Source organism: Marmota marmota, unplaced genomic scaffold (genome assembly GCF_001458135.2).
Source record: "Marmota marmota marmota unplaced genomic scaffold, marMar, whole genome shotgun sequence".
Classification (NCBI taxonomy): Eukaryota; Metazoa; Chordata; class Mammalia; order Rodentia; family Sciuridae; genus Marmota; species Marmota marmota.
This window is the reverse complement of record NW_025999900.1, coordinates 33,860,116-33,871,465: the sequence shown is the minus strand read 5'-3', so window position 1 is coordinate 33,871,465 and position 11,350 is coordinate 33,860,116. Positions and strand designations below refer to the sequence as shown.

Genomic DNA, 11,350 nt, shown 5'->3' with positions numbered 1-11,350 from the left:
GATATCTTAGACCTGTGCTCCTTTGGTTTTGATGGGTGTTATAGTGCAAGCTGGTTTGTAGAGGTACTCTGGTTTGGTTTAGGTGAAAATGACACTGTCACCACATTGACATCTCTACTGCTGAGTCACAAGGCCAAAGGAAGAATAAAGAACAAGGAGGTGGAGGGTGATGAGGTTGTGGCTGCAACTACTGGAAGAGGCTGAGACCCTCCTCTGACTGAACGGAACCAAGAAAGTCCTCTTTTCTCAGCTCTTGGGTCTTTTTCCATCCTAATAAGATCATGAATAATTGTTTAGCAGGCTAGATACATGGATAAGAGAGACATGGATCCCGCCTTTGAAAAGCTGATAATTGATTGGCACAGACTGAAAATTTGTGCTCAGAGCAAAAGATGGCCAGGGCTCTGGTGAAATGTGCTTGGTAATGAGAGAGGTTTTGACTTGCCCTAGGAATATGTGGAGTTGGACATATCCAAAAAACCCAAATAGTAATCCTTCCTGTCTTACCACCACCACAACCTCATATTTTCTAAATGTTTAGAATTTCCTCTTTGAAATTAATATCTCAGTTTTGAACAAAAGTCCTGGACTTGATATTCATTGGATTAAAATGAATATTGAGGCTATCAAAATCAAGTGGCCTGATTGGATAGGAAGAAGTCACTGAAAGAACTATTAACATTCCAGTTGCTCCAAAGACAAAGTATCTTACCAACACCTATGCGGGAGACATGCTTAAGCATTAATGTTGATGCTCCCAAAACTTTGCTCTTCTCATTTACATATTCCATATTTAACTAGCTTTTTATGATAAATATGCATGACTTTTATATCTGGACATTTTCCCATTTTCTAAGCACACTGATCAGTGTCAGACATTCATTAAACCACTTCTTATTTCAGTTTAGTCTTTTCCTCCTACGTGGAAGTTTTGAGAATAAGATTCCTTTGTATTGAAAAATGGTAGAAAATATCCAATAGTCTATAAGATATCTTTGAGGCAGATCTTTGTTATAATGAGTTTCCTTTGGGTTAAACACACCTGTGTATTTTCCTCTATAACATATATTTTGAATAGTTGTGACAATATTAAATATGCTATTTGATATTCTATATTTAGTCACTTAACATAAAACATGATAAGCAATTCACAAGAGTATTAAAATACTTTAATAAGCAGCATGTGATTTTATTTATGTATTTTAAAGTGAAGCAACCAAAAATTAAGATCACTAGTGACAACAAAAATTTTGGTGTATTTTTCTGCTATGTTGAAGTCTTTTAAGCTTTAGTGTATAATATATGGAGCACATTCCTCTCTAAGGAGAGAGCATTCCTCTTACTGGGTTATTTTACTTCTTAATAAACTGTTGTTTAGAGTAGTTTAGATTAACAGAACAACTGTGAAGATGACACAAAGCTTTCATAGACTCCATATCTAATTTTGTGGTTATTAATATTTTATATTAGTATGCTATATTTGTTACATAAATGAATTTCTATTGATCAATTATTGTTAAGAAGGTTCATAGTTCATTCAGATTTCTTCAGTTTTTACCCTCTCTGATCCAGGATCACTTCCAGGATACTACATTACAGTTTGACTCCTTTTGGCTGTGATAGTTCTCGAACCCCTTGCTTTTAATGACCTTGAGAGTTTTGAGGGATGCTGGTCAGGAATTTGTAGCATGTCCCTGTACTGGGATCTGTCTCATGTTTCTCTTATAATTGGAGCAGAGTTATGGGGTTTGGGAGGAAGATTACAGAGGTCAATGCCATCTTCATCTCTCCAAATCAAGGTTACATATTATCAACATGATTTATTTAGTTTTTGTGGATTTAAAAAAATGACCGCAGAATGCATTACAATTCTTGTTACACATACATACCACAATTTTTCATATCTCTGTATATAAAGTATGTTGACACCCAATTCGATTCTTCATACATGTACTTTGGATAATGATATCAACATGCTTTATGAATGTTGACATTGACCTTCGTTACATGGCCAAGGTAGTAATTTATCAGATTTTCACTGTAACGTTATTCTTTTTATTTCCTTCTTTCCAGACTGTACTTTTGGAAAGAAATCACTTAAGGAATGGAGACTTAGATAGCCAACCCTGTCTGTAAGCTAGAGAACATGTTAAGTAATTTAGCCAGTGTTGCCTACAGTCCAGGGCACTGGGAAGCTGGCAAGCTGAGAACTTCCCAGTGAGCAGCTCAACTAGAGTAGGCGCTTAGCCTAGAGCTACCAGAGAGCAGCTGACTGGCAAGCCAGGAGCTTCCTCTCCAGGGAGTTTTCTGAGCAGATGCTGAAAAGCTCTTTGGCTGGGAGGCTAGAAATTCATGTGGGGTTAGTATCAGATGTTTTTTTTTTTCCTTTTTGCTCTTTCCACATTTTTATATTGATGTATAATAGTTGTACGTAATGATGGAATTTGTTATTACATATTTGTACACACACTATATATAACCATATTATTTAATATTACTCCCCAGCATTCCCCCTTCCTTTCCCTCCTCTCTTCCTGTGGTCGTTTTTTCTCTCCTGATCTCCCTTTGATTTTCATGTGATCTTTATCCCCTCCAACTTTCTTTTCCTTTTTCCTCTCTAGCTTTCACATTTGAGAGAAAATATATGACCCTTGACCTTCTGAGTTTGGCTTATTTCACTTAAGATAATGGTCTCTAGTTCCATCCATTTTTTGGGCAAATAAAATATTTCATTTTTTTTCTTATGCCTGAATAGAATTCTAGTGTGTTTATATACCACATTTTCTTCCTCCATTTATCTGTTGATGGACTCCTAGGCTGGTTTCTAGTTTGGCTAATGTGAATTGTGCTGCTATAAACATGGGTATGCATGTGTCACTGTAGTATGATGACTTTAATTCTTCAGGATATATACTGAGGAGTAGTATAGATGGGTCATATGGTGGTTCTAGACTTTTGAAGAACCTGCATACTCATTTCCATAGTGGTTGTACTAATTTACAATCTCACCAACAGTGTAAAAAAGTTTCTTTTTCTCCATATTCTCTCCAGAACTTATTATTGTTCGTATTCTTGATGACTGCCATTAGGTAGTGTCAGATGGTCTTGAAGGCATCTGGCCCTGAGGAGGAGTTGAGGGAGGACTGATCCCGTGACTGAAAGAGACCTTCTCTGATGTTGGGAGGTCTGGGCCTAGCACTGCTCTGTGGGAAACTGGCTGTGTGACCCAACTGGGGTCAGATATTTCATTTTTAGGCTTTTTTTTCCATTAAAGGAGACTCTGGGCCTGTGACACTTATTATCTTCATACACTCTAGTCACAAAATATATTCCTATAAATAAATGCATCACCCAATTTGAAAATGTATGCCCTGTTTGTAATCTTTTGAAATGCCTGAATTTTTTTCTTTTCATTTTGTGCTTTCTGTCACATGCAGAAAACCAAGTTCTTCTTGTGTATCTGTCTCAGCAGGTTTTTAATTTTATTTATTTATTTTTTTGGTGTGTGTCTGAAAAAGTTGTGTGCTGTGAAAGAGATTAAGCCAGAGAGTGGCTCGATGGGCAAAGAGATGAAGATTCCATCTTTTGAGGATATCATGATTGCAGAGAGATGCTTTACCCAAACTAAAAGAGTGTGATGGAGCAGGAAGGGGAAAGTGTTGACTGTAGCCTGAAGCCCAGGCTCTCTCTGCTGCAACCACCAGCCTGGCTAAGATCTCTGAGGGTTGGATTGGTGTGTCCTTGTCAGTCTGGCTTAACATGCAGCAATTCAGTCAGACTTTAAGTGTGATGTCTTGATGATTAGAGGAGCTTCCATTTTCCACATAGATGTAAGCTTGCCTATTTTGGTTCAATTGTGGGTAAGAAGGCTAGGTCTCAGTAATAACTAGGGTTACATTTCACACTGGCCCAGGCTTAAAGTTAGGCCCCAGATTTCAGGAAAATATGAATATTTTTCATATCTGAGTTTGTTGACAATGTTCATTTTCACTCCATAAGAGCTAAATCAGGGGCAGGGGTTGTGGCTAAGTGGTAGAGTACTTGCCTAGCAATGTGCGAAGCACTGGGTTTGATCCTCAGCACTATATAAAAATAAATAAATAAAAATAAATATTGCGTCCATCTACAACTAAAAATATTAAAATAAAAAAGTTACCTCAGGACTGATACAGACCGGTGTGTCCTTGGGCTAGAGAGTGGGGTGTCTGGCTTCTGATTGGGAACTTTCTTTGCGCTAGCGACGAAAGAAGGAATTAAAAATGGGTGATGTTGAGAAAGGCAAGAAGATTTTTGTTCAGAAATATGCCCAGTGCCACACCATGGAAAAGGGAGGCAAGCACAAGACTGGGCCAAATCTCCATGGACTGTTTGGGCAGAAGACAGGTCAGGCTGCTGGATTCTCTTATACAGAAGCCAACAAGAACAAAGGCATCACCTGGGGAGAGGATACACTGATGGAGTATTTGGAGAATCCCAAAAAGTACATCCCTAGAACAAAAATGTGTCTTCGTGGCATTAAGAAGAAGGGAGAAGGGCAGACCTAATAGTTTACCTCAAAAAAAGCCACTAATGAGTAATAGCTACTGCCTTATTTATTACCAAACAGAAATATCTCTTGGCTTTTTTATGTGCACCATAATTTAATTGATGTGATACACCAGAAATCAGATCATGAATGACTGACAAAATATTTTTACTTAAATCCTGATTTAAGTAAAACTGTCTTGTAGTTAAATTAATATTTGGTTATATTCCCACTTCAGTAAATTCTATCACTGTTTCCCCTTTTTAAAGTTATGGTTGGACTTAATTAGTAATGTTCAGTATTTCACAAAAATGGTGAATGACGTCTGAAAACTGGTTTTATATTTAGTTTTATAGAACTGATTATGTGAATATGTTTAGATATGGAGGAAATCCCTTCACTCTCTCAGAACCAAGCATGATTCACATTTGTTTCAATTTGTGTTCATTACCCTATTAAAGGCAGTGGTTGAAGATAAGGAAGCAGTGTCTACTTTATATTTTTGTTGACCATGCCAATTTAATTAGAATTCCCTGTATCTAAAATGATGTTCTTTCCTTATGGAAAGACATTTTAGTGTAGTTTATGTATGATATTAAATAAAGAATATTTAACACTTCTCACATTTTGTAGCTGATCCATAAGTTCAGATGCTTTTAAGTCAGCATAATACAATAACAAGTTAGACTTTACTTTTTAATTCTTTATTTTCTAAGTCTAAGTTATCATTCAGGATTGTTTTTAAACAACTGTTCAGAAACAATACTTTGGAACATCTAGGTGGTTGGTAGTGGTGCTTTTTGCCAACTTATTAGATGGAAAGATTAAGGTAAAAGAGATACACCCATCAGTACAAATTTGTAAAATTTTTTACCGTAAGATTTAAGATAATTAAAAACAATCAGAGATAAAAAAAAAAGTTACCTCAGGACAGTCCTGTTCACAATCCTCTCCCCCTCACCATCTTCCTCCAGCCTCCTGGGAGGGAATGCTCTTAACCAATGATAGACTAGACCCCATAATCAGCAATTCTTGGGTCTGCTGTGATAATGCACCCCCAAACTGTACCATGTAACATCAGGACAATTCAAATAAGTTTTATTATCTTGAAAAAAAAAAGATGACTGTGATTCTTGTAAATTTTAAGCTCAGATGCAGGAAAGCCACAGAAAAACCATATGGATTCCATGATGACTGCTGCTTTGCAGGGACCCTACTGCCTGGCACACAGTATTTGCTCAAGGAGCACTGATGTATTGGTTGATGCAGAATACTGCTTTGGTCCTGCTACAGAGGCAGGCTGTCTCACTTAGATGGACGTTATAGTCCAGAGTACCAATCAGTGAGTTCTGTTCCAGAGGCCAGACTGTCAGTGGTGTCCAAAAGGAAGAGCCTATAAGGGATCAGGCGGCTGAGTGTGATCTGTCTTTGTTGGGCTCTGTTGAATCACATGGCTTTGACCCAGGTGAAAGCTATTTTCTAAGTCTAAGTTATCATTCAGGATTGTTTTTAAACAACTGTTCAGAAACTAGAGTTCTGAGGACATACCCTGCCTCCTGGTCCTTTATGAATGGGGCAGAAGGTGAGCTAGTGCTCAAGGTTCATCAAGGATAAGAATCTTGGTAAACACAGATAGAAAGGGTGCTTGGATCCTCACAGGATTCCAGGGAACCTGGACATGGGAGGTGGAGAGAAGCTGGCTCAGACTAAGATGGAAGGTCATTTGAGGGGAGGATGGGCTCTCAGGAGACCAGACACTGCACTGGGCTCTGGCCCCATGACAGGGCAGTGACAGACACTTAAGGTGCATCTGGGGACACTGAAAATTCTTCCTGAAACTGTTTATGCTTCCAAGATGCCAGTTGTGCTGACTTGGAGAGGGAGCCCTGCATGAAACACCTTTCCAAAAGGCTCCTACCGATTACCATTAGGGTGGGAATTATGTAATTTCTTTTCCAAATCTGGGTTCTTTTGTGTTTTCATATTGGCCCTGAAGGTTGTTAGGGCAGGAATGTAGGTACAGAATGAGGTAAGATGGCACTGTAGGAATGAGTTTTGTCTAGAGAGGGTCCTTTTTTCCTGGGTAGCTTAAACTCAGCCTGCTGCAGGGAGCTGGCATTGAACAGTTATTTGGAGCCAGTATCAACACAGCAAGGTTTTATATTCTAGAGGTGGAAGGTGGAGTGTGCCTGAGGGGAAGAATGTAAGGAATCATAAATGTGAGCAGTTCCTGCTGGACATACAGTCAGAACCTTACAGAATGTTATGCTGGTGAAGAAAGGAGGAATCTAGCACTTCTGTTCTAGAGATGAAAGTTTATTAAGCACCCGGCAGTCTCCCCTCGACTCCTCCACCCAGTACACTTTGGGGCTTTGTTCAAGAGAAGATGAAAGTCAATCCTGGAGGCCTCTCAGTCTTGTGCCTGGAGTTTGAAGAATTTCATTGTTTTTTTCATCCAGCGCTGAAAGCTAGAGATCCCGTGTAGACACTTGGAGGTGTCCCCTCCTTTTGCCCAAAGGACACAATGCCCTGGGCCACATTTTTACACACAAAGGGACTTCCTGAGTCTCCCTGTGGGCAGAGAAAGGACAGCCTTAGCAGGCCTGCTCCAGGTCCCATACTGTCCCCTGCCCAGGTAGGGGGCTCCAGCCTGACCCTGACTATTCCTTCCAGTTGACTGATGCTCCTTCTCCAGTAAGTCTCTGTCCATGAAGTGACCAAAGGGCAGTCAGTCTCCACTGACCCCAGGACCAGAGACTGAATTGGTGAAAGGCTTAGTACACAGGGGTATGATTAGTTCCCTTTGCCCTGGATTTCATCAAACTCTGCTGTGTCCAAGGCAGGGAATAGCCAATGCAGGTGAACTTTCCTTAAAGGAAGCCTTCTTCTCTTTTGGGTTCCCCACACAAATCTGGATGGTGGAGTTGTATGGTTCTTTGAAATGAGAGAGACATTCCTTGTCCTTTTGGATTTCAAGCTGTACCTCATGCAGTTTCGTTGTGGATATGTTTTGGCCAATGCGTCCCCAACTGGCCACAGTGCACACCATCCCTGGTGTAACCTGGGAATTTTCTGAGGGTAACTTGAGGAGGCTCACCTCAGCAGTCAGCTTGGCCTTATTTTCCAACTAAAGGCAGATAAAGGAAATTCTGATCAACCCACCGCTCACGAAAATCCACACAGTCATGGGGTTGCCATCTTCATGGCACTGGGACAAGTGAAGGCTTCATTTTAGGAAGGATGGTTGGACAGAAGGACATGAGGATTTATTCTTCCAGGATTAAAGTGTGCAAGACCCATTGGAATGACATGCCTTACCTGCAGTAACATGATGTCATTGGAATAGTTGCTGTTGTAATCTGGGTGGGGGAAAGCTTTTTTTACAGGGATGATCTGCTGGGACCTCTCTTTCTCTTTGATATTGTGGGCCCACAGGGTGACATTGATGGAACTGCACCAAGAGCAGAGAGGGAGGTAGAGTCACAGGGGATACAGCTCAGGATCCCTGAAGGAAAAATGGTTAGCTTAGGCCCGGGCAGGGTGGAGTTGGGAGGACGTGTAGGGGAACAGGACTCTGGGCTGAGTGTCTCTGGCAGCCAGGGCTGGTGCAGTTCCTGGAGCAGATGGAGTGTGCTCAGTCATGCACAGAGCTCAGGTGTCTCCAGGTGAGACTTTGAATTTCTCACATGTGCACTCTGGGCTCTTGGGGAAAATCTGCCTCCTTCCCATCCAGCCTTGATCCACGTTCTCCCTTTGTATAACAAGCCACCTGCACTGACCTGCTCCTCTCTCCCCAGAGCTTACCTGCCCTCCACAGAGCTCTTGTCTTCATCCCCAAAGAAGGGGAAAAAAACCCTGTGGAGTTTTCTCTAGAAAGGTCAACTTACCTTCCCCAGCAGTGGGCTGCCTTTACAACAAAGTCCTCACATACAAGGAAACCCCCACATCGTTCTGTTGTGTTTAGAGTCTGGATACGAAGAAATGCCATGTGGGGATGAGAATGAGGCACAGCTTCCTGGCCCCCAATGATTTTGCCTGAAAGAAAAGTTCTGTCCTGCCCTTGGTGCTGATGGAGCCAAAGGCTGAAGAGAGGAGACTGGGATCAACTCCAGGGAGGGAAGGATTGAGTGTGGTGGTATTACCATCTAGGGGTGCGGGGTTCATTGGCCTTGATAAGCAAAGAATTGACCAACAGGATGCAGAGAGAGCAAGCAAGCAGCAGGTTTATTGCAAGAGCATCAGGCAGATTTCTCTGAAGAGGATGTCCCCAGACATTCCCAGAGCTGGGAATCTGGTGGGAGAGTTTCCCTTGTTCTTTTATGGTCTCTGAAATTTCCTTTCTTTCCTTACCCCCTTCCCTGTTTACCTTCTCCTCACTATTATTGATTGGTGTCCCATCAGTACACATATCTGTTTTAGTTTTTCTATTGAATCCCCCACTTCGGAGCATAAGCACAGAAGTGTCTGTCTGATAGGTCCCCTCCATTTGTGCAAAAGCACTTTTTCAAGCAGGAAGTTGACCTCATCAGAAGACCCTCTCCATGCTCCTTTGTTCTGGCCCTGCCCCTGGTCTCCTCACTTGCCATATAGCCCTGGTTGCTCAAGCCCTTATACATGTCCCTAGGGGCAGGGTCTAAGTAGCCAGCAGCAGCAAACATGGGGCCCTGAGTGTTTGTCAGGCAGCATTCCCAGCTTGAAGAGTGACCCACAAGACTCAGATACTCCCTCTGACCAAGAGCAGGGCAGTCCTTGCTTTAGATGTCAATGTTGACTGACAGGATTTGAGTTTGGAACAAGTAGCAAAGTCCCTACAGATCCTGTCAGTCCTTCCTCTGAAGTGTCTCAGTCTTCTTTCCTCCTTAGATCCCACTGAGCTCCTACTGGGTTCTGCACATAAAGTCAGGATGCTGTGTCATGTTTTATATTTGTCTGCTGGAGCCAGACACCAAGTAGGTGCCCAGTAAAGGTCTTGGCTGTGTGAAGGAATGGCTCCTGAGTATCCTGTGGCTGAAGTTGGAGGGGCAGTGCTGGTGAGATTGTGAGCATCAGGGAAGATGGGTTCTGACAAAGCCATTGCACCCATCTGTAACTGAAAATGACCTGAGAGAACACGGGGCTGAATCAAGGCACATGTAACTGTTAAGGGGACGAGAATGCCCATGACTCTGAGATCAAATGGCTGCATTCCTGTGCAGTGTGAGAATGATAAAGTTTGGAGGAGCAGGTGGAGATTGAGGGTAGATTTTAAGACATTAATTTAGAAATTAGTGAACCTTACCTTGACCACAGAAGCCAGCACCTTTCTCCCCTTTCTCTATGGGGAATTATTTTTTCATATGTCTTTGTGAAAGATCCTGCTATCCAGATGGTAAAGGTAGAGCTGGGGAAGGGGAAGGTTCCCCAGTGCCTCTTATGGAGACCAGCCTTCTGCCCTACTCCTCCCTTGTGCTTCCATCCCCATGAGACCTGCCAGTCTTTGGGTGAGGTTTACCTTGCTAAGCAGAAAGTTGCTGGAGGTACACATAAGCCAGGATGGTGGGGTGCAGCATCTGAGCAGGGCTGAGCCTGGGGTTGGCCTTCAGTTGTTGGGGATAGTCACTCACCTGCCTCTGCCCTTGGGCACAGAAGAAACACCAACAGGAGCAGGAGTGGCTTCATCTTCCCAGGAAGGCCTCTCTGGTCAAAGATGTTGTTGTGTCGTCCTGGTCTTTTAAACTCCCAGTGTTCTCTTCTGGTGTGTGGGGGCTTTTTCATCTGAGATGATCTCACCCTTGCCTCACTGTCTGATCAAGATCTGATGGTTGAGTTAGACTTTAGCCATGACTTAGCTCCCACCACTCTTGATTCAGTGCTGACCACAGAAGCAGAAAACAGAAACACATGGTCACAATATGGGGTGCTATAGGTGCTAAACATTGGCTAAAGTGAGTCCTGTGGCCTCAGAAATATGTTTATTTCTGTGGTTCTCATTGAATGATGATCATGGAAGGATGATAATTTGTTGAAACCCTTTTCTTCATAAGACTTAGGATATTGGAGATGAAATTCTTTGGCTGTGGCAGAAAAGAAGAAAATATTAGTGAATAGACAAGATGGTGGGGTTGATGTTACAGGGATGGGCAGAATGGGGTGGGAGCAATGCTGAAGACAGTGTTCCCCAGTGACCCATGTGCTCAGTGTTCAAAACAACAATGACATATCCTTTGCCCAGGAAGCCCAGTTTGGTCATGGTTGCTGAGGATAGCTTGTCTCTGCTCCACTCTGTGTCAGCAGGCTGGTCTTGAGATGCAGAGAGGGGAATCATCTGAAGGCTCCCTGCCTCACAGGTCAATGCTTATGCTGGCTGTCACCTGGGAACTTCCTTTCCTCTCCAGGAGGTTCTGCCAATGTGGTCTCCCTGAAGGGGTTTGTTCCTTGCAACATGATGATTGGCTTCTCCAGAGAGACCATTCTCTCTAATTGCAAAGAAGCAGAAGTTGTGTTCTTTTTTCACCCACAGTTTAAAGCCAGGTGGTATCAACTCTACCATATTTCATTGCTTGCACAAATCTCAACCCCACCCAGAGTAAAAAGCCAGGGACAGACCTTGCCTGAAGAGGGGGCATTAAATGATGCTGTAAGAAAAGCTGGTGGGATGGGAGACACACAGTTGGTGTCATTTAGAAAAGTATTATCTGCCAATCACTTTGGTTGTTTGTAAAGTTGATGAGAGGAACTGAAACCAGTAGGTCATCGCCTTTGGATCAGTTTGGCAGTCTGCTTTGTTTAAACCATGCAGAAATGGAAGAAGGTTTTTTTCTCCCAATGATATTCTGTTTAATAAAT

The 11,350-nt window shown here is 42.3% G+C and overlaps 1 protein-coding gene across 1 annotated transcript; it reads right to left on the bottom strand.

Annotated features, from left to right (window-relative positions):
• Positions 1–6,905: 6,905 nt before the first annotated feature.
• On the bottom strand, positions 6,906–10,569 carry LOC107147383 (granzyme B-like). Its single transcript, XM_015491826.2, has 5 exons — positions 10,129–10,569; positions 8,413–8,560; positions 7,844–7,976; positions 7,391–7,652; positions 6,906–7,092 (listed from the first exon to the last, which is right to left on the bottom strand). Exons 1-5 carry the CDS (start codon positions 10,277–10,279, stop codon positions 6,977–6,979), a joined length of 810 nt encoding a protein of 269 aa, XP_015347312.1. The 5' UTR covers positions 10,280–10,569; the 3' UTR covers positions 6,906–6,976.
• Positions 10,570–11,350: the final 781 nt, after the last annotated feature.

What these genes read in the sequence shown, in the direction of transcription:
- LOC107147383 (XM_015491826.2), bottom strand. Translation starts at nt 10,279, where the DNA reads ATGAAAAAGCCCCCACACACCAGAAGAGAACACTGGGAGTTTAAAAGA. An exon ending in GTGCCCAAGGGCAGAGGCAG is followed by an intron (nt 8,561 to 10,128) that starts GTGAGTGACTAT and finishes CTTTTCTTTCAG; the next exon opens with GCAAAATCATTGGGGGCCAG. An exon ending in ATGACATCATGTTACTGCAG is followed by an intron (nt 7,653 to 7,843) that starts GTAAGGCATGTC and finishes ATCTGCCTTTAG; the next exon opens with TTGGAAAATAAGGCCAAGCT.